Here is a 23,472-nt window from a genome sequence, read left to right on the forward strand (position 1 = left end):
GAACTCTAATAAAGGTTGAAAACTGATCAGATAATTGGATAGCTCTGTCATGTCACTTGAACTGTGGTTGGCCTGCAGCCATAGGTTTTGAGCTGCAGAACCTCTAAACACAAAAGTTATCTGACCCCAGTGTCTAACTAAGGGGTTTGTCAGGCTCCTAATTTACATGCTGGCACAATATTCAAGGGGGCAGTGCAAAGACATGCTTACAATAGGAGCTGAAATGAGATCATGACTGACTAAGGCTCGCAACAAGCTACTGGAGTTGTGAACGAGCAGTCTCTCCTGGCTCAGTGGGCCGAGTGCGCACACGATTTTGCAATATCCTGAGGTGACTACAAGGCCTTGACAGTCTGAATGATGGCTCACATCCCAAAACCACAGCCTCAGACACCAGCACATGCAGTGTGGCACGTATGATATTAATTGGAAGTGGGGAGAGGAACTAAAAAAAATTAAAAAAAATCCACTGGTTGTGCTGGAACACATTCAGTGAAGGGACGTGCAGGGATTCAGGGAACTACTTGATTGAGCCACAGCCTCTTCTGTTCCAGTGAATATAGGTGACGGTTTTGTGGCTCACTCCAAGTGCTTGATAAAAAGCCCTCTACAAACAGTGCTGTAAAAACATTTTCTCCTGAATAAAACACCTCTGAAATTACGTGTAGAAATACCATCGTCCGGGGCATTCATAAGTTTATTTCTGTGTGCAGAAGCTGTTGGTTTATGGTCCTAATTTATAGGAATAAAAAGACACCCTGCATAGATAAAAATGTGTCAATCAGATATACACAAATGTAGTGACTGCATGTTCTCGTTAAATTCAATCTCAGGGATCTCATAACTTAAATAAATACATACATAAATAAATAGCACATATGCAAAATACCTACTCCGATTCATTGGTAATGTCTACATTGCTATGTTACAGTTGCCTCCTTGTCACATTCCAATTGGCCCTACCCCTAAATCTTACATTCTCAGATTCCTTCCCAAAGCAGCAGACATCAGTGCATTGTCAAGGGCCCTTTTGGTGGGAGCCCAGCCCTGGTCATGGGGCCCCATGTGGAAGCATGGAGGCCAGCTAATCTAAAGGAGTCCAGACAGAGCGGCTCTGCCTGAGCCCACATGCCTCATCACGGACACAAAGGAGAGCGCAGCCTGGTTCGGTTTGTGAATATCTTGTGTGGTGAGGTTGACAAACAGTCTAAAGTTGTTTGCTCAGTTTCTTTTTCTTTTTTTCTTTCCTTTCCGTGAAAAGACCTCTTCTTTTTTTAAATGTTGATTTTGGAGAATACCTAGGAGAGACAAAGGTCACAGAATAAAATGTAATGTAAGAACATGAACGAATTTGGACACACTAATTTGCATATCGACATGCCCCACATACCCTCTCAATCTCTCACCACACCTAAAACTCTAGCAGTGGATAGTACAGTGCAATCACCTGTTTTTGTTTTGTTGCTAGAGTCTTTATCCATTTAAGGAAGCCTGGACTTCAGATAGTCTTGAGCAGCTAGGTGTACCCATCCTTTGAGCCCTTTGGTACAGCTCACTGTCACCGAAGTACCGAGCTCGATACAGCAGCCCTTCCTCTGAAAGACAAAGCGTGAAAGGTTCAGTGGGGCGTCACTGCAGCTACTACATACTTCACAATGAAAAAGGAAGTTCAGTTAAAATGAATACAGAAGAAAACGAATACAGTCAGGTGTGATTGAATCCTGTTAACATCTACAGTGTTTCCTTTCCTTTCTCATCTGTAGGGTACCTCTGTAGGGTGAGTGGAACCCACTCGCTACATCCAGACCATTCACCAGTCTCTTTAAGAGGTTACTGAAATTATGACTAGTTCAAAACTTTGTTTACAAATGTTTGCCAAGGAGAAGGTTTTTGGACCTGAGAACTAAGTGTTTTTAAAAAGAGGGTCACTATAACCACAGGACTGAAGGTTACCGTCTGGCCAGTTGGAAAATGAGGAAGTGCCAATAAAAGGGACATCTTCACCTTCCAACGATGAACGATCAGATCGGAAATCATTGATATGACTGTAAGCCAATGCAAAATGCACAGCCCACTAATCTAGCAGCCTTATCTCTATTCGCATTTATACACACAGTTAGGTCTATAAATATTTGGACATTGACACAATTTTCATCATTTTGGCTCTGTACACCACCACAATGGATTTTGAATGAAACAACCAATGTGTGCTTTAAGTGCAGACTTCCAGCTTTAATTTGATGGTATTTACATCAAAATCAGGTGAATGGTGTAGGATTTAAAACACATTTTATATGTGGCCCCCCCTTTTTGAGGGACCAAAAGTAATTGGACAATAGGCTGCTACGCTATTCCATGGCCAGGTGTGTGTTATTCCCTCGTTTTTTTTCATTTACCAGGCTGTTCAAGGAGCAGATACAAGGTCTCGAGTTATTTCAAGTGTGGTATTTGCGTTTGGAATCTGTTGCTGTCAACTCTCAATATGATGTCCAAAGAGCTGTCACTATCAGTGAAGCAAGCCATCATTAGGCTGAAAAATCAAAACAAACCCATCAGAGGGATAGCAAAAATATTAGGTGTGGCCAAATCAACTGTTTGGTACATTCTTAATAAGAAAGAACACACTGGTGAGCTCAGCAACACCAAAAGACCCGGAGGACCATGGAAAACAACTGTGGTGGATGACAGAAGAATTATTTCTCTGGTGAAGAAAAACCCCTTCACAACAGTTGGCCAGATCAAGAACACTCTCCAGGAGGTAGACGTATCTGTGTCAAAGTCAATCATCAAGAGAAGACTTCACAAGAGTCAATACAGAGGGTTCACCACAAGATGTAAACCATTGATAAGCCTCAAAAACAGGAAGACCAGATTAGAGTTTGCCAAAAAACATCTAAAAGAGCCTGTACAGTTTGGAACAACATCCTATAGACAGATACAAAGATCAACATGTACCAGAATGATGGGAAGAGAAGAGTATGGAGAAGGGAACGAACTGCTCATGATCCAAAGCATACCACCTCATCAGTGAAGCATGGTGGAGGTAGTGTTATGGCGTGGGCATGAATGGCTGCCAATGGAACTGGTTCCCTTGTATTTATTGATGATGTGACTGCTGATGAAAGCAGCAGGATGAATTCTGAGGTGTTTGGGGCAATATTACCTTGCCATATTCAGCCAAATGCTTCAGAACACATTGGACGGCACTTCACAGTGCAGATGGACAATGACCTGAAGCATACTGCAAAAGCTACCAAAGAGTTTTTTAAGGCAAGTAAGTGGAATGTTCTGCAATGGCCAAGTCAATCACCTAACCTGAATCCATGCATTTCACTTGCTGAAGACAAAATTGAAGGGAAAATGCCCCAAGAACAAGCAGGAACTGAAGACAGTTACAGTAGAGGCCTGGCAGAGTATCACCAGGGACAAAACCCAGCGTCTGGGGATGTCTATGGGTTCCAGACTTCAGGCTGTCATTGACTGCAAAGGATTTGCAACAAAGAATTAAAAGTGATAATTAGATTTATGATTATGTTAGTTTGTCCAATTACAGTTGGTCCCTTAAAAAGAGGGGGCTTCATATCAAATGTGTTGTAATTCCTACACCGTTTACCTGATTTAGATGTAAATACCCTGAAATTAAAGCTGAAAGTCTGCACTTAAAGCACATATTGATATCATATCAAATCCATTGTGGTGGTGTACAGAGCCAAAATTATGAAAATTGTGTCAATGTCCAAATATTTATGGACCTAACTGTATGTATACCAAAAACATTGTGCATGCAAATTCATAGTGATGCATACAAAATAAATGGCAGGGATTTCATGAATTTACAAGGACCATTAATGAAATTTCCATGACTTTTCACAGCCTATAAGTACAAAAAAATGTCTACTCTTCAACACAGGTTGGGCCTAATTATTGAATGAAAATTAAACAACCTTTTCCATTACTGTTCCTGTTAAACTGTCACTGAAGAAAAGATCTATCAGTACCTTTTACAATTGTTAATTTACATTCAACATCCACAAATGTATACATGACTTCACAGGATGCAGAGATCACCTCAGCTGGGCTGTGTAACCTAAAAAGGCCTTTCAGGGAAGGCAAACTCACTCTGTTGTTTTTCTTTCCAGCAGTTGTTTCGGAGGTTGGAGATGTAGTCGTCCTCCACGCTCCTCTCCACACTTTTCAGATTGCCTCCGCTGTACTCTCTTGAAAACTTCTCATTTACGTAGTAAGGCACCCTCAGGTGCTCCGTCAGCCTTTTGTTGGTGTGGCCTGCTGACCTGGGAACAGTGGAAAGGAAAACCGTGTTTAATTGTCTTAGCCTCTCTTTTCCTTCACACCTTTATTTCCCTTTCTTTTTTTTTTAGTTGAGGTACACAGGAAAAGACGTTAAATTCCTTGTGCTATTGGTTGAGCACTTGCCACAGCGCCCAATCCTCTCACCGTCACATGCAAGTGCTCATAGCTAGCAACCTAAACAATATATCATTTGCCCGCCCACAGATACAACGCACAACTGGCTGGAGACAGCCATAACACGCGTTGCATGTTGTACCCCGGATCCGTAAAGGCCCTCCTTCATAGTACAACATGCGCTGTCTGAAATCCACAAGTGCTTAACACACTAACATGACTGCCCAACAAAAGAACCTGAGCAGCAGTGTACGCCTCTGAGTGACCATCCTTATACCAAAATCGAACAAAAGTGTTGTGGTTGATTTAGCTACAAAGCCTCTAACACCTATCTTGACTGGTCTTGTGTGTGCTTGCCATAACCGGAAGTTCTCTCCAGCAGATCTTTCTTGTCTTAACACATCCTGCTCCTATACCTGCCCAATGAAATCCCTAAACTGTAATGCACCTTGTGCATGTTGAACCTTGTGCATAGATTCCACTTCCTCCCTGTTTTTACCATTGGAGCAGTGTTCCTGACTACTCAATCCTTAGACTGTGATAAAGTCACCTTTCCTTAAAGCAACATAATGGAGCTTTAGTCTAAAACTTACAACCATGCAAAAGCCTCAGACACCCCTTATATTCCAGTTGGCACAGATTAAAGCTTGCCGTCATGCTATCTGGCGTCTTGTGTCAAAAAAGTTGCCGATGTCATGCCGTCAAGGTTCACAGGTTGTTCCAATCCCAGACAACAGAACTACATAGTGCATAGCTTGGACGGCTAGTGGGAAAGGCGGGTGTGTTTCTAGGTCCTTCACATAACCATATACCATTAAAATTAATTTGAATGGTACCAAAAGTAGTTGCCTATAAAATCATACCTCAAAAAGTGGCAAATTTTGTGGGGAGCTTTAGGCCATACATGTGATATACTAAGTTCACCAGAGTACTTCAGTACACAAGAGGCAGTGGAATATAGAAAATAAACATCTGCTACTTGGGCTGGTGGCATGACGCATGAATTTCAAACCAATCACACATAAAACAATCATTCCATAAGATAACAGAGCGAATTTGTACAGTAACAAACGAAAAATGGAACCAGTAGTTTATGGCAAATATACTACAGTGGAACACAATGAGTTGAAATAACCATCTGTGTCATGTAATGTGATAATCACAAACAGGTAACAGACATATATCCCTAAAAATGCATGTATGCTAAACTGAGACATTTGTGGAGAATCATGTGAGCATGTCAAGCATGCTTCACAACAGAACCTGACTACATGTCTGCCCACAAGCGTTTTGCAAACCTCAGGATGTTGAGATCTTGTGAGTGCAGATGGCTGAGCAGGAGGCTCATGTGTATGACCTCTCTTTGTGAGTCTTCCCTCAATGCTCAGATAAAGGCACCTGTGTGTGTGTGTGTGTGTGTGTGTGTGTGTGTGTGTGTGTGTGTGTGTGTGTGTTTGTGTGTGTGTGTGTGTGTGTAGGGCTGGAGGTGGAACAGACATCTAGGGGCCATTGACCTGCAACTCAGTACGTGACTAGAGGGATGGTGGAAGCTTTCTCAACGCTTTGGTCTGACCCCTGGAGCTGACTGGGGAGCAAAGGTCAGCCTAGAGCAGTGTGTAACACAGTCTGTGGTCACTTCTGCATCTCATGATGCCTTTGTAAGCATTTTTCAATATGAACACTTACAGGGTTTTTTGTAGGGCTATTGCTATGATGAGCAAATTAAAGTGTGTCAGTATTTCTGTCAGACTGTGCACAAGGTAAAATATTACTACTTACAGTAGTTGGTTTGGTTTAACAATGCTGAAACAAGAGTGGCACGTCAAAACCTTTCACCACCCAGTATGCTGAAATATGCCAAATATCCCACAACTGCCTTTGATTCTTGTTACTACGAGTTCATATATTACAATTAAGACCAATTCTCTGAAACGCAATTTATTTCCATACACTTTCACTGTGTATTTTCAAGAGCTTGTGACTGTAGCCATCTACCTTCATGCATCTAGCAATAATGTCTTCAATTCAACTGAGTTTCTGTAGTAGACTGACTACCTGGGGTGACAGAACAGGATGAAGATATTGCTGAGAGCGCAAGACTTGAAGGGGCAAGAAAGAACTGGTCTCTGTGCAAACATGATAAGACATTGATCAGGTTCTTCTGAAGATAGCACCGACACGTACTGGAGAAGCTGCCGTTTTATCACCATCTCACCAAAACCACTGCCCCAGGCACCCAAGGGATCAATCCCTTTTCCTCCCCAAGTGAGTGATACATCTTCAGCCCTCTGAACCCCATGGAGGTCAGAACCATATCACCATTCGGCTCGCTTCCCTCTGAAATACTGTTTATCGGCATTACACGAGCCATGCTCAAACCTCCATCAAAATCAACAGGGGGGATTACTTTTGCTCCCAATCATGGATAAGCCTGTTGTGTAATTTGTTCCCACTCTCACATGATCTTATTGTTAATTACACTATTTGGTGGGGGATTAGCCAGAGGCCAGATCCAGAGATCTGTTTAATACTTAACAGCACAAAAGGCCTGCTGATGAACTGTGTGCAAGATCACTCACCCTGCACCTCTGATGAATGGGCCAAAGGAGGAACAGCCTACAGACTATACAACGCATTTCATAGCGAGTTTTATTCTTGATTTAAAAAATATATATTTTTAGTTTTTTATGTGTTTTGTAAGCTGCTTTGGATAAAAGTGTTTGCTAAATACTTCACCATAAGCATAAAATGATGACCATCAAATATGAGTTCCAACAATGTGCTTTGGGGACATTTCCAAATTTCGTTATATGCAAATACAATGACAATCAAAGCTCTTCTATTGTATCTATTCTACTCTATTTAATTTATTTTAGACTTGAATGATTGCTGAAGGGTGGCAGCGATACTAACAGAGGCCTGGGTTAGGTGAGGGGCCATGATCCATACTCACGGTCTGAAGCTGAGGCTGTAGGGGGGGTTGACTACCATCAGCTGGCTGAGGGCAGACACTATCACAAGGATGAGGACAGGCAGGATCTGTACGAAGAAGGCCAATCCTCCCTATGGGGGGGGGTCAAGGAAAAAAACCTGATTAGCTGGAGTGTCCCTCTCAAGCCTCATGACTAGACACCGGGGGGTTATCTTTTCGTGATGAGGAGGCATGGAGCTCAAGTGTTACAAACAAAGTCAAGATGAGCCTCAGAAACACTGATTACCAGAGACAATGGCAATCAATACCACATGGATAAAAAAAGCCACATGTATCAGGGCAAATTGTAGACATAACGATATAAATGCAGACACGTATACAGAAACTAACTGGACAAGAATGACTAACTAAAAGCATAAAATAACTTCTGCATTAATCATTCATTTCATTAAATAACTCTAACTGAAACGCTATATGTCCATATATATGATTAGACCAATAGCGCCCTCTACTGTACACTTTGGAGAAACACCATATTGCAGAGGAGGGGCTACCCAAAACAACTGAAACTGAATTAAACTGAAGATTTATGTAAACACTTCTTGCTTACTTCTGTAAGTGGCAGGTTGGGATTCCTACATCCAGATGTTGTTTCATTGGTAATTACAGCCTGACTGAAAAATGAAACTATTCATAGTTCAGGTGTCCTAGTCCCAACCATTTTTTTGGTTTCTCCTAGTATCATTTTGGTGATAGCTTTAGAACTCCAAAATATGTACTGCTTATAAGCAGTAAGTATTTCCAATGATTCAGGAAACTGCAACTAATAAAAACATTTTTTTTGGCATGGAGCACAAACTGGACTAAAATTCATGAGGCAGTTTTACTTATTTCATAACGGGATCAAGCTAAAAAAAATATATGGTAAACCATTGGCGAAAACGACTTAAATTATTTCAATGTCTGATTTCAAAAGAGAACAAACATGAACATGACTTACATCTCTCCGCTGCTCTCTTCCAGCTGCTCTTTGGTGCTGAAAACGCATTCGGCCATTACTGTATACGTGAACATTACCTACCCAGGAGAGAAATTCAAATCAGTAAGCCTGAAGGTTCTTGTGTTGGTGGCCATTTGAAATCAGTGCATTAAAGGTAACACAGAAGAATCATAACATCCCAGCATACATTCAGATAGATACGGAACAGTCCATTCTAGAACGTCGAGTTACATAAACCCATACCAGGACTTTTACAGTTAGGCACTGGTGGGACATATATAGCTTAGCTTGTACAAATAAATGCAATAATTTCATCTGTTACCACAGTAGCAAAATTACACTTTGAACAATGTATCTGGAGACAGACTAGCAATTTAGATAAAATACTGGTACATCATTAAAGAAATATTTATGTTTTGAGAAGTAACATAATGGCACAAACAGATGCACACATTAAGGTTATTAAAGATGAAATAATTTTTTTATAAACCAATGCGAAAGTGCAACATGACTGATCTCTAAAAACATAATTTGCATATTTATCTAGTAGTCACAATCTAGTCCTCCTCCTTCAGTTCAAAACCCACTCACTTGATGGGAAGCCACCTCCAAAGAACATGTTGAAGAGGTCTTCTGGTGAGATATCGGCCTCAAAGTCTGAAGGCGACGGGCCTTGACTGGATGGACTTGCCCTCTCCTCGCCAAGACGGTCATACTGTCGCCTCTTCTCGTTGTTACTCAGTACCGCATATGCATTACCAATAGCTGAACAGGTTAATTAAAAATATTACAATACTTTCACTATCAAAAATATGACTAGATAATGACAAACTTTAAATTTCCGACTGTTTATGTCAAAGGTTAAAATCCAAATCAAAACGAAATTTGAAAAATCTTGGAATACATAAACTATTTAACCAACCCTGCGCTGAACATTTACAATGAGATAAACCTATGCTGCTGTAATAATAGCATAGACAAGTAAACATGTTGGAACAACTGAAATTAGACTAATTGGGGGGGTGGGGGACCAGTCTTCATTCAAAATATACCTTTAAAAGCCTCTGTTGCACCAGGAGCACGATTCTTATCTGGGTGGAACTTTAAAGCCAGTTTTCTGTACGCTTTCTTGAGGTCCTCTTCAGAAGCATCTTTCTTGACCCCAAGGGTTTCATAATAATCTTTACATTGTTTTATTCTGAAAAATATTAACACGTTAGCTAAAAGTGGATACTTCAGGCATTAAACATTGATTGGAGAGAAAAATGCAAGCAACTTCTTATGCTGTAAACACCTCTTGACAGCATCTAATTCTTCTGACGTGTAGGATTTAGATGAATCTGAGGCCTTGGTACTGTCATTTTCGACGTTCATTCTCCGTCGTGTGTCTGTGCCGTTTTCGGTTCCTGGTGAACTTCCTTGTCTCGAGGCATGTCCTGCCTTCTCAATTTTCTCTAGCAAGACTAAAACAAAGCAGTGTCAGTTGTCACGGTCGGTTACTGTCCACGCATAGTGACAGAACGTCTACTTAACTGTGCAATGTGTATGAGTAGTAACGTTAGTGTAACCTGTTATATTGCAACAAAAGGCAAAATTATATTGTATAGGAGGTAATTAAACATAAGATATGGAATAATGTTAATATCACTGGCTGACTTTACTTTGATGGGACATTTGCTGTACATTAGCCTAACAGGCGGTTTACGCAAAATGTAGCCTAACGTTACACGGGCTCCCCACTTATAAAGAGGCTACACTTGATAGTACCTTATACAAACGGCATAATTAGCTATACCGCCAAGTTAATTAACGACAGTAGTAATGTATATAAGACTGCAACGAGGTCACAAACGGCTCACTGAGTAAGCGACCGATGGGCCCTGAATTTCCATGGGATTAAACCGAGCAACTGCTAGCAATGAAGATGAAATGCAGCTGTACCTTTTGCATCATCTGATGGAAACAACCTTTGAGCTTTCTCCAGGAATCTACGAGCCTTTTCTAATTGGTTATTTCTAAGCGCGATGGCTGCTATTTCAATGCACCGCTCCGCTTCATCACGATTTACTTCCATTGCGGAGCCTTAAAAGAGTAAATACAAGAATCGAAGAATGACCGTCAGCTGGCGCGTGTGGATGACATCACATAGCGCCAGCCAGCTAGCCTTGTCTGGTTTGGTTGACAGTGAAACCGCTGACAGTGCCCCAGATGTGTAGATAAGGGTTATGCAGACCTACAGCCCTACACCTTTAACTTAATATGGCAAACTAAAATGAAGATAATGAAGGCTGTATAAAAGACGACTATAGCTCTCGTTAATGAACTGGGTTTTGGCACTCCTTATAATAATAAATGGATTTTATTTGTATAGCACACTTTAAAATACAAAGAGGTCTCAAGGTGCTCAACATGGCCACAACAACAATAATGCAAGGTAGGCATAATAGGTAATAGATAAATCCTTATCGCCGTTTCACACTACCCGTGTTTCGCGCTAGTAGCATTACCTGTTGATTTATATTCGACGCCTATGTTAACAGGATAGAGCATGCACACTGCCTGGATGAGACGGTAACCGTGAATTATGCACAGTTTTGTCGTGGAGTCTATGTTTCACGCGTGAGGAAAGCGGTTCTCATAGAAATAGACATGGACATCATACCAGCAACATTACACTGATACCTTACGCTCTAGTGTCAATGTCTGGGCTGTAGGCCTATGTGACAGAAATATTAAAACTATATATTTTTTGACCATTTTAGCAATTGCATATTATGAAAGGGGAACGTGGAGGCTACATGTGTATGCTACTATACAGTAACCCAGTGTAGGCTACATTTTATCAATAAGTGAATAGTTTTCTGTTGCGCACTCTCTCTCTCTCTCTCTCTCTCTCTCTCTCGCTCTCGTTCTGAGCGAGGGCATAAATGCCACGTGACTGATTCGTGGTCACAATAGGCCAACTTCCTGGTCTTTACATTTCGGTCATTAATCAAAGATGTATGAGCCCAAACTAATTCTGTAATATTCCTTTAAAAAAAAAGTGTGTTTGGACAGTTCAGTCAAGTCAGCTCGGGTATGGAACCATCTTCCACAGAACATTAGAGAATCAATTCAACTGCTTTAAAAGAAATCTCAAAGCATGGTTGATAAATTACCAAAAATGTGATCATTAGAGGGTAAGCAGTAGAACTTGGGTCAGTTTTTTTATCTTATCTTATTTTATTTTATTTTGGATTTATTGTCTGATTTTTATTTATGTTTGATATATACGTAAATGCCTTTTTCTTAAGGTTGTATAGCCTTTTTCACTCTGACAGGGGCACTGCCAATGGAAACTAGCCTTTTGGCTATAATTGGGTGCATTTACATCTTAATGTTCATGAATGTACACTGTCCCTCTGGATCAAATAAACACATTGATTGATTGATGATACAAAATTTCAGTTAATGGGCATTCATTTGTCTGACTGTGCCCATGAAGTCGGCCCAAACACAAGCCAACAATGAACACTAGACGGTGATATTGAGCTAAAGCTTACTTTTCGTGCAATAGGCTGAGGTAAAAGGCACCCAGTGCAACTTTCGAGGCTTAAAAATAAACATTCAATTTCTAGTCTTTTTTACACATAGTAAGTTTCAATAACTCCATACCATTACATATCGACATTCAAGGAGCAAAGATGAGACGTCGTTGTGAGGTGAGAACTGATAGAAAATCGTAAACAACAACAATCGCCCCCCCCCCCCCCCCCCCCCCCCCCCCAATCTTAATTTATTGGTACCAATAAATAAAGCAGGATTCCAGTCAATGGAAAAATGGCCTCTCCCCACCGGCGATTGTTGTGTACGATTTTCTATCAGTTCTCACCACACAACGACGTCTCATCTTTGCTCCTTGAATGTCGATAATGGTATGGAGTTATTGAAACTTACCACGTGTAAAAAAGACTAGAAATATAAAGTTGCACTGGGTGCCTTTAAAAAGTGGTGGGTAGTAACGCGTTACAAGGAACGCAAATGAGTAAAAAAGTACATTTTTCGGGTAACGAGAACTTTTTGCGTTCCTTTATAAAGTCTGCACTTTTACTCTTACTCGAGTAAATATTTGAACCAGAATTCTACTCTTTACTCAGTTACATTTCCATTGTGCTTTCATTAAAATGAGTAGCCTATTGTGATAAAAGTACACATATCTTTGTTTACTGGAATACAAGCATACACGGCAACCAGAGGGTAAAAACGGAGAGGTCAGTTAGCTATGCGTTATCGACGCGCCCTCCACAGGTTGCAACATTGTTGTCATTTCATAGCCGCGCAGGAGACAACTTCAGGTCGACCGTTACGACTATAACTTTAATCGCCGCCACTATGGATGAGAAGATGGACGAAGCTAGCGTTACTACTGGTCCTCCTGACAGTCCTGGGGCAGCCCCCACTCCAATGTAATAATATTTTTTGCAACTCACCGTCAGCATCATGTTTATTTACTTGGCTAGCTTGCAAAAGGCAGCTAAGTTATACTGTCAGAATTGCTAGCACGAATTCAAAAATTTGTAAAATGGCAGGTGATTCATGGCATCTTTTTTCTCTAACCGGGATGATCTTGTAAATAACAATGCTTTTGCAGTCAGATAGAGAGAGAGAGAGAGAGAGAGAGGGCATTTCTCTCCATGAGAAAGAATGAGATCTCCTACATGGTCAATATTTTTAATGATCTACTGTTATTTTCTATGAGATCTATGAGATGTGTAATGAAAAAAAAAAACATACATGATACAATGAAGCAACTTGTGAAGAAATGTGTCAAGAGTGCATTTCTTTCTGACTTACTCACGTTATGTTTTTCATTGATCCAAACACTCCAACACAAAAAAGTAACTTGTAATTTGAGTAACTTTTAAACAGAGTACTTTTTTACTCTTACTCGAGTAAGTTTTCCAATTGGAATATTTACTTTTACTCAAGTCGATTTTGAAGGAGGTAATTATACTTTTACTTGAGTACCAATTTTCAGTACTCTACCCACCACTGCCTTTAAAGCAGCAAATGGGAGTTATGTTACAAAACTAATAAGCTAACTAAAAGGCATGAAAAAATTGCCTAACGGACACTGATACAAGATTGCCAACACACTAACTGATGTCTTTTGGCAGTATTGCTGGCAATGTCATGCGTGTGAAAGCTTTTCTTCCATTTTTGCAGTGTATTCCAGCCTGGTACACATAGCTACATAGGGCATATCCTCAGAATCAGATTTTATCCTGGATGGGTATGGGTGTTTGTCTGTCTTTCACGTTACAATATGGGTTTTGTGAACTTGACGATGGTACCAAAACTAGTTGCATATACCTCAAAAAGTGTCAAATTGTTGCATATTACTTGAAAATTTGAATAATTCTATTAATTAAGTATTTTCTGTTGTGCATTACAAAAAGGCTACAACCTATTTGCTGTTTTCCATTCCACCATATGTTTTTATACACTTGCATAGGCCTTTTACCGGGATAAGAAGGCGAGCAATGATCATATTTAACTATCTGTTTGAAAAAACAATGATTGCAACGTCCTTAGTGGTAAATAGATTCTAGTGGTGCCAAAGTAGCCAAGAAAACAATTTGTCGCAAAGGAAAGAAAGATTTAGTTGTAAAATATTGAAGGCATACTTAATGGTTCAGGAGGATGCAAATAGGCAAAAGTAAAGATTTGATCATTACTCTTTCACCATTTAACGATTTTTAGGATTAAGCGGAATTCCCCATATCACTTACTAATCTGATTACAGGAGACATCTTAATGCTCTGGTTGACAGTGGTATACAACCAAATCCTGGATAATCCATGGCTGAAGTCCCACATAACCTTTCAACTAAGTGCAAAAAAATACCTACAAAAATTGAATCTTTTTTAAATCAATTCATTTAAAACTACTGTTTGCTTAAAAAAAAGAAGAAGAAAGAAATCATAGCCTATATCACTTCAAGGATTAGGCTATGTTTACTGAAATTGAACTTGGTGTGAGTATTTAGCACTAAATAACGTTGCAAGAGCAAACGTCATTGCCAGGGCGAGGGATACGTCAAGCATTCAGGGTGTATTCTCAGAGCTTGCTAACTCTGTTGGTTCCTGAGAAACAGCCTGTGATATTTAAAGATGACAAAGGGAATGTATCAGGTAACTGTGAAATATCTTGGGACATCTCCCGCACAATTACACTATATCCACAATACGAATGTGTTCAACTGAAAACAAGAGGAAGCAAACTTTAGAGGAAGCGCAACGTTCCGTGAGAAACTTCAGAGAATCAAACAGGATATGCCATTTTGTGACAAGTGGAGTTGTCTGTAAGGTAAGGTTAACATTTCACCAGTATGCTATGGCGTGCTTTAAAATGTTCCGTGGTCATCTGATGCAATTGATTATTTGTAACACATCAGCGTGTAGGCCTACTTATTTTCTAGAAATTGTAATGTGTTTCAACCCTCCACCACACATGCTAGCTAAATCTGGCAAGAAATGAATAAGAGTGTAGTGCGGGAACAGCAGATGAACGACGACCAATGAGGGTCCCCGAGTGAGGTGGCATCAAATTCCAGCCAACCAATTGCAGACTGAGAAATTCCTTTTCCATAACTAGAGAGCCTAGGTGAACACAGCATCACTCGTCACTTCATTGGGATATCTACAGCTCATTGTTTGGTCTTGATATTTCACCGGTGTGTATTTAAATTAATTACCAAACGAACCGATTTTTACGCAGCCTTTATACGGTAAGTTACATTTGTGTGGATGTGATTGTCCAAAAACAGGATGTATCTGTCTGGTCAGTTAGGTTGCCAGCAGTGGTGGTTTGAGGCAAAAGTGAATGTTAGCCTTTAACATGCTGTATGTAGGCTACCTGTAGTGTGGTGAGCCAGTTACCTCGCGCTTGTTTGGTTTCCACTCCACAAAAACGGTTTCAGTGCAATAATGTTAAAGGGATAAGATTCATGAACTGTTTTCCTACCAGTTCTACTGTCATTCTTTGTATTTTTCTGAAAATAACAAAATGTCTGCTGTCGTTTCTTCACAGAAAAAAATTATCGTGGAAAATGACTGAAACGGAGGAGGGAAATGCTAGACACAGAAATGGAGGCGCGGCCACTGATGCATTGACAAGGGACGATATGTTCGACAACACGTATAAAGAAAAAGATGGTCCAAAACCTCCATGGAGAATAGTGTGGAAAAACGTCATATTGATGTCTCTGTTGCATTTTGGAGCCATGTACGCGTTATGCCTCGTCCCATCCGCTACTTCTATGACCTTGGCATGGTGTAAGTAAACATGTCACGTATTAAAGTATGATAGTGTTTTTTTGTTGTTGTAAGTACCAACATCAGAGTAAGAATTGTCTTGCTCTTTAGCATGAAAATTGTTGTGGCGTAGTTAAATGGGGCCTTCTGTATCCATCTCTCACGCAGCCCCCTATTCGTGGAAAAAAAGATAGGTTTAATAGCTGCGTAGTAGGGCACAGAGGCTTCTACCGGTAGTGCGCGAGGATGTAGATGTGGTGGTCTCTTACGAAACGTTAGCAAGCATGCTAGCTGAAGTGGTGTTATGAAAGAATGGAAATGGAGTGCAAAACTAATGTACAGAGCTACGTGTAGGCTAACAATACGTGTTGAGACACAGAGATGGCAGAAGTCCGTAATTAGGACAAGTTATGACAAGCATCAAACTTACAGTGATAGCTTCCCCAACTACGCAACAAAATATACTTTGCCAAAACCGTTTTGAATGAAAGGGATGTTTGATTTGAAGGTAAATATGTAGTCCACAGTATTATGTTATTGTATGTAACGATCATTTTTCATTCGGAGTATGCAAATGTGTATAATCACTACTGTGCAGCCTTTGAAAAGAAGCGTTCACAAACTGCAGTACCACTGAATGCCACTCGTCTCGCCAGTTTTGTAATGTGGGCTGCTGTTAAAACATGTGGAAATGGCTGAGGTGATTTATATAATTCTGAGGATGGAACATCATCTCTATGAGATGTTACTTCTCTATTCTGCCTACTTTGAGTGTATGGCTCGATTTCTGGCCACAGATTTAGTAAACATGCAGCATACTGTAGCAGGGGTTTCAACTGAAGCAATAGGGACAGAGAGTTCTATCCACCTCTAGTGATTAATGACAACTAATTTCATTCCTCTCTCTCTCTCTCTCTCTCTCTCACTCTCACTCAGCTTTTCTGTGCTTTTTGGTAAGTGCTTTGGGAATTACTGCAGGAGCACATAGACTCTGGAGTCATCGGTCCTACAAAGCATCTCTACCTCTGAGAATAATTCTTGCCGCTGCAAACTCAATGGCTTTCCAGGTAACTGAAAGTGTGTCTGCATGCTTGTGTAGAATTAATAGTACACATACATGTGTGTGCACATACACATACACTAACACACAGAGAGACAGACAGACGTAAAGGCAGACCACACTTGTCATTTGCAAACCCAATGCACAATTGACTCATTTCATCCAGCAAAATCTAAACCGACACTCAAAAGTAAGATATATTGCAAGGGTTACCAACAAAATACTACCAATCTATTAGAGTAGACTCATTTTATGTAGAAGATGTATTGCCTTCCAAATTGGCAGATTAACAAAAAATGGCCCCAGTTCTCTCCCCAAGTTTTGCTTTTAAGTGATGCACACTTTGTGAGGAAAGAACAGTCAGTGGCATGGCAACCTGGCACTTGGAAGAAAGGTCTTATGAGTTAATGACTGCTGCTAGGTCTGCTGCTTACAGTAATCATTTCCCTTTCGTTCCTCCTTTGCACAGAATGATATTTTTGAGTGGGCTCGTGATCACAGAGTCCATCATAAATTCTCGGAGACAGACGCGGACCCCCATAACGCCCTGCGGGGATTCTTCTTCTCCCACATCGGCTGGCTCCTGGTGCGGAAGCACCCAGACGTTATCGAGAAGGGACGCAAGCTGGAGCTCAACGACCTGAAGGCCGATAAAGTGGTCATGTTTCAGAGGAAGTATGTGTTTTGCCATTTTTTTCCCCACCTTCACCGATATTTGTATGTGTGCCTCCTGAGCCATTGCTAGTGTCTTTTCATAGCCCTGATTTTGTAATTCATTGCCTGTCCTCCATTTGTATGTCCCAGGGAAGGGATATTGTTGGCCTCATCCCTATTTTGTTGGATGTTCCTGTCAGATATACTTACAGGGAAGAATAAACTCAGACCTCAGGGGTATGATGCTAATTAAAGGAAACCACTAGCGTAATCCAGTGTCCATAAAGCGACTGCTCTGGCTGTGCTGTTCCACCGGTCATTTTTTTTGCTAGGCCAAAAATGGCTGTATTTGAAGGGTGATATACATGGTCTACACTGTACCACCATGAGTTTCCCCTCATAATTTGTGTAAGCAAAAAAGATGATTTATCATGCTGTATTAAAAACTAACAGTTCAAAACTAACAGTTCAGGAGGGCATATCCATTTCACTTGAACTTATTTTACTAGGCCTGTCTGTTTGAAAACCACCTGTTCAATCTTTGTTCTTTTCAGCAGATCTTTTGGTTCTTAAGTAGGGCAAGTACATTGTGTTCACCTGTATCACACCTCATTCATCTCTGCTGTTTTCTCACCAGGTACTACAAGCCCTCTGTGCTCCTGATGTGTTTCTTCGTGCCCATGTTTGTGCCTTGGTACTTTTGGGGTGAGACCCTGTGGATTGCCTACTTCATTCCGGCGCTGCTGAGGTACACCCTGGTGCTCAACTCCACCTGGCTGGTCAACAGTGCCGCCCACATGTGGGGTAACAGGCCCTACGACACTGGCATCAACCCCCGCGAGAACAAATGGGTCACCTTCAGCGCAATAGGTACATCCAGAGCGTTTTCTCAGGTTCTAGCCATTGTTTAGGACAGGATAGTTGTTACTGAAAGTGGTCATGACTGGTCACTTGTTAAGATGGTCTCTTGTTTTTAAATGACAATCTGAGGGAGTTGTCTTGTAAGGATCATTTCATTTTATCCAATTGTAGAATACACTGTGTGCAGTCACAATCTGTATTTTTATCTGACTGATGAAGACAAATATTTTATTTTACTTAATTTCTTGGTATACTGGTAGACTAAATATCACACGGGCAGTGAGACACTGCACTTTGAGTTGCTGTTGTGTTGATGGATGCTTATTCCGGATTTGTAGGTGAAGGATTCCACAACTATCATCACACTTTTCCCTACGACTATGCAACGAGCGAGTATGGCTGCAAGTTAAATCTCACCACCTGTTTCATTGACTCGATGTGTTACCTGGGCCTGGCAAACGAATGCAAGCGAGTTTCCCACGAGACGATCGACGCACGTGTCAAACGTACTGGTGACGGAAGCATCCGAAGTGGCTGAAAGGTTTTCTTCTTTTTATATTTTCTGGCTCTTTTCAGCAACTACAAACAAAAATCATGTAAAGTCGATATAAACTCACATTTTGCCTTAACGAACAGAAGTACTTACCTTTGTTGTTCTGGTCTTACATCCATATTGTTAAAAACTAGCCATTTTCTCTCCATCAATCTCTACATTATTGAAACATTTCAAAGAACATGATTAATATGACCTGCGTTGTTCAGGAATATGTAAGTGTTCTGAAAATTTCAAATGCACCAATAGGAATTGTCAAGCTCTGTATGAGTCACCATTAGCCCTAGCTCCAGGCAAGGCTAGGCCCCTGTTAGAGAGACCATACTAAGAAGTGTCTGTTTGTCTTTTCTTCTTTCCTTTTTTTTCTTTCTCAGGTTGGATGCCTACTAGTGGGGCTTGGTCAACAAAGGCAGGTTGTTCAAACTTCAGCTTCATCTACAGAGAAAGGCCACAAGAGTAGGAGGTGCATATCTTTATCCATCGTAGTCACACCTCGAAAAACCTGTGAAACTGAAATGAAGTCAGTGTTGCCCATAGTTTTTTTTTTTCTTAGTTTTTTTTTTTTTTTCTCCCCATTGGAATTATGAGATGATTGGGGTCATTCATTTTCACATTCATATACTATTAGTCAGAATTATACAGAAGGTTTTTTGTGCACTGAAAAAAAACTGCCTTTGGTCACATCACTGCTGCATTTCATTGTGTTTACAGTAGGGGTGGCACAGTGTGCTGATAGGACAGCCGGCCTGATCAGGAACTCTGTTATATTGTATGCCGTGCCAGAACAGACCCTAATGAAACAAACATAGAAAGTACCCTCTCTGTGGAACACTGGGAAGAAAATTGGCTGTCTCCGTATAGCACATGCATACGGGAAACCATGTTATGGGGTTACATGGATAGTGTTCCAGTTATTTACAGCCAGAAACACCCCTGCCCCCAACTTACAGGATACAAGGTAATTTTGGCCCTGGCGTCTTAGAAAGAGATCTGGCTAAATTCTCCACGATTAATCTTTGAATTGAAACATGGAATATAAATTGATCATTCACATTCAAGTAATTTCTCTCTCCATAGAATCATAATTTCTTTATTACTACTTTTTTCTCCATTCCTGCGATGTTCAGAAAATACAAGAATCTTATGTAGGCCCATTTTCATGAATGCCTAAACAGAAAGGAAAACCAGAAGCCCTGAAACAACTCAATGCTCAAGGCAAGTTTTGCTAAAAGTTAGACATGTAGAAAGTAATTGCTGGATTCAAACACTGCCATTGAGTAGACAGCTATTCTGTCATTTGTCACTGTCAGTTGAGGACCTAATTTACTATTTTAAAGGTTTTCATGACAGTTTCTGTCACACCACTGTCCTGTTTACTATTTCAAGCCACACATTGTGTCACTTTGTTTGGCTAGAATTTGTTTAGAACTGATCTTTTTAAGGAGCAATGGCGTCCTAATTCAATATTCTACCCCCTTTGTGTTACAAATACTTTTCAGCTTCTTTGCAGTATAGCTAGTTGTACATCAAATCTGATCAAAGCATGGAAATATGTGGCGAGATCTTTTCCATCTTTAGTGAATATGCTTTGCTAGCGCTATCATCATCTGTGTAAGTCCAGGCATCCCATAGTGGTCACAGACTGACTGGGTTCCCACAATGCCAGATTAGTTGGTAGTGCTTTGGATTGTACAGAGTTTATTTCAGAAGTGGTCTCCGTTATTAAGTTATCCTTTATTTATAGAGGCATCTTAGTGTCGGGCTCACAAATTAAATGTAATATAGTTACCTAAGACCATTTGTACTGCATGCTACAAACTACTGGAAGCTTGGAGAATTTTTTTGTGATCTTTATTTACCTTTCTTATGAAAGTATGTTTTTTCACAAATATGATTTTGTTTCATGGCCAAAGTGACAGAAATGTCGAAAGCATTTTTGTGTTAATTTAATACATTTTTGTTTGGTATTTCTCTTGTTTATCTTTTCAGATATGTCAACAATTTTTTTTTCTGTATTTGCAATTGTGGTTTCTTGTATCTGTCAAAAACAGGAGAGTGTTAATTAGCAAATGAGACATCTGTGCAGATGAACCTTTGTGCTGTTTCTAAATGTTCTATATGAATTAACTGAGTCAGGAATCTGCCCATAGCCTTATGCCCTGCATCCATTCCCTGTTCACCTCTAACCCATTTGAGGAGAAGTGAGCGCAAAAAGCAACCCTTTGTATTAAACTGCAGACCCTGGTGACTTATTGTATTGGCTACTTTTGACACATGTAATTCTGATTGCCCTGTTGGAGCAGCCTCTGTTCAACACTGTCTGTGTGCTTATTGTTGGGAAGAGTACTTATAGGCCCTGGGAGGCTACTCGTACTCAGGCCAAGTTAAATGTGATGGGTTCATGCAGAGACAAATCGCCATCCCCCACAATGTGTCCATTTTGAAGTTCCCTCAATTCAGTCCAATTTAGCCGTGTTTTGGGAGGATAAGAGGCTAGAATTTTCACTCTTAAAGAGTACATGTGTACTGAAGCAAGTCCAAATGAAGACATTTAAAAAAAATTGAATTCAAATGTGTAATTAAATTGATTACTGTTTCTCTAACTTTTGCAGTGCAATTATTGTCCAGTTTTCCTATTTTTTTCTTAAATGCCTTAAAATGATCTGGCACATTTTGCAAGGAATGTTGTATGTAACTGTAAATAGAGCGAGTTTCTACAAGGTGGGAAAGATAACGGTTTTGTTCCTGTGTCATGCCACAGTAATATTCCTCTCTAAATCAAATAAAAAAGGCAATTATACTACGTGTGTAATCCTTTCACGTGAAACCAAAACGCAATACATTTGATAAAACAGTGAAACACTTTTGGAAAGATTGTTAATATCCCAGAATTGTGAAAGCAAGCATTTTTATTCCAACAAGGATTTTTTTTTTTTTTTTTTAAATGCTGTATTTACATGCCTTGGAGCAGAGTGGAGTTTCAGGATATTAAGGCTCAGTTTAAATCTCTACTCTGCCTTTTCATTATGCTAACAGCTTGTGTGCTTGCTCTGTTTCTGCTAGTGCATAGGTCTAGTTCTAACCTCATCACCCTCTTTCCAGGTGATTAATCAATGGATAAAGTCAAAGCCTGACCTACTTTCTTAGGTATCAGTCATAAGGCCAGACCATGTTTGCCCACAGCACTCCTGCAATGGCCATACATATTTGATTAAATTCAACAGAGCACATCTCTGCAACCAATGTGTTGGAGAAAGGGAAGACGACTGTCTGCAAGTTACTTTGGTTTAAATGACAGTCAGCTGAAACTGAATTAAAAAAACAGACATCTATCTTACGGGAACTGAGACGTTACAAAGGACTTTTTACGGCGTAATCAGCACCACATGCTCCTTGCAGAGCACGCACTTCATTAACACGTCTGTGTTAGCCAATAACATACCCACAGGCATCGTGTAGAACAAGTGGTCCCTCTGATTGAGGTGAACTGATGAAATTAAGGGGTATTGTAAGGCGAAGTGTCTCCTATAAGGGACCATTTCCCTGAAAAGTCACAGACTTGCATGAGTGACCGTGAAAATAGATTGTCACGTCAGGCGCAGTCACGAGCATTTGGTGGAATTCCAAATGTAAGAGAAGTCTGGTTTATTTTTCTCATGTGCGTGATAAGCCTGTCACTTCCTGACTATTACCTCCCCCATCTCAAGTTTACATCCTCATTGGACCACATCCTAGCCAGACCTCAGTGACGGTCAGTGGCCTTGCTATCTAGATGCGTGAAGTTTTGATTTAATTACATCCATGGACAGCACAGCTTTTGGTCATACTTTTTCCTATAGGACACCCATACCCTTAATTGTTTAGAGAGATTACTTAAAACTCACCTTTTTATGAGCTCCATCAGATAGTCTTCTCTATGCCTCCCATATCATGCTTGTGTGTTATCTAGTACACATTCTGTTCATGCTTTCCATGTCAGTAATAGCTTGTTGGCAGATCGATCTTTGATTCTTCACATTCACTGCATGCTTCTCGGGTTTCTTAGAATGCACTTGGCCAACCTCAGCCTGGTGTCCAGTTGCATTGAATGCCACATGTAAAATCTCATGCTTTTTCTCATTTTTGTCCCATGTTCAGCAGCTATGGTGACTATGGTATTTCTTTTCACTATCTTGTTACCACTTTTGTGTGTGACACAATATGCATTGTGTATGAAAGTCTATTTTACAGATTATTTACAGAGGGCACCAGTCACCAGAAGTCAAGAGTGCTTTTTAACATAGGGAATGTCATGGAAATATCAATCTTAATGAAGGGCAAACCCTCCGCAGCAAAGTTCAGCCTGCAAGTTGAGACAGCAGCTCTGTTTTCAGTGAGGGCCGGACAGGGCAACATTTTTTTAAATGATGGGTTGACCAGATGCAAACCGACCAGATGGAGGACGAATAGTAAGTTCGTGTGGGACATGTGACAGGCGTAGAGGTAACCACAAACTAAGAAACCTCTGTATTCTGCCTTTCGCTCGTAAACCCATATACTCTAGTACAGGGGTCTTCAACAGGGGGTCCGCGGAGGTACTGCAGGGGGGTCGCGAAATCTTTGGTTGATAAGACAATTTTTTTTAATATTTCTAAAAAAAAAAAAAAAAATTCCACAAATTTAAATGTCTTCCGAATCCAAATTGTATTTATT

At 40.4% G+C, this 23,472-nt stretch overlaps 2 protein-coding genes across 2 annotated transcripts; one reads left to right on the top strand and one right to left on the bottom strand.

The window, feature by feature from the left end:
- Positions 1 to 692: 692 nt before the first annotated feature.
- Positions 693 to 10,431, bottom strand: dnajb12b (DnaJ heat shock protein family (Hsp40) member B12b; the record flags this gene model as incomplete). Its single annotated transcript, XM_080834166.1, has 9 exons — positions 693 to 1,298; positions 1,448 to 1,595; positions 4,120 to 4,292; positions 7,379 to 7,488; positions 8,358 to 8,434; positions 8,949 to 9,122; positions 9,410 to 9,555; positions 9,652 to 9,820; positions 10,299 to 10,431. The coding sequence occupies 8 exons, from the start codon at positions 10,429 to 10,431 to the stop codon at positions 1,474 to 1,476; spliced, it is 1,104 nt and encodes a 367-aa protein (XP_080690292.1). The 3' UTR covers positions 693 to 1,298; positions 1,448 to 1,473.
- A 4,577-nt stretch (positions 10,432 to 15,008) lies between these two features.
- Positions 15,009 to 21,247, top strand: scd (stearoyl-CoA desaturase (delta-9-desaturase)). Its single transcript, XM_080834087.1, has 7 exons — positions 15,009 to 15,126; positions 15,429 to 15,673; positions 16,589 to 16,719; positions 17,182 to 17,387; positions 18,004 to 18,236; positions 18,566 to 18,768; positions 19,155 to 21,247. Exons 2-6 carry the CDS (start codon positions 15,448 to 15,450, stop codon positions 18,763 to 18,765), a joined length of 996 nt encoding a protein of 331 aa, XP_080690213.1. The 5' UTR covers positions 15,009 to 15,126; positions 15,429 to 15,447; the 3' UTR covers positions 18,766 to 18,768; positions 19,155 to 21,247.
- Positions 21,248 to 23,472: the final 2,225 nt, after the last annotated feature.

Source organism: Sprattus sprattus (genome assembly GCF_963457725.1).
Source record: "Sprattus sprattus genome assembly, chromosome: 3".
NCBI classification, from domain to species: domain Eukaryota; kingdom Metazoa; phylum Chordata; class Actinopteri; order Clupeiformes; family Clupeidae; genus Sprattus; species Sprattus sprattus.

Excerpts from the sequence above, each read along its gene's own strand:
- scd (XM_080834087.1), top strand. The coding sequence starts at position 15,448 with ATGACTGAAACGGAGGAGGGAAATGCTAGACACAGAAATGGAGGCGCG. Across the intron at positions 17,388-18,003 it reads GTGGTCATGTTTCAGAGGAA|GTACTACAAGCCCTCTGTGC; the intron begins GTATGTGTTTTG and ends TTTTCTCACCAG. Across the intron at positions 18,237-18,565 it reads GGTCACCTTCAGCGCAATAG|GTGAAGGATTCCACAACTAT; the intron begins GTACATCCAGAG and ends CCGGATTTGTAG.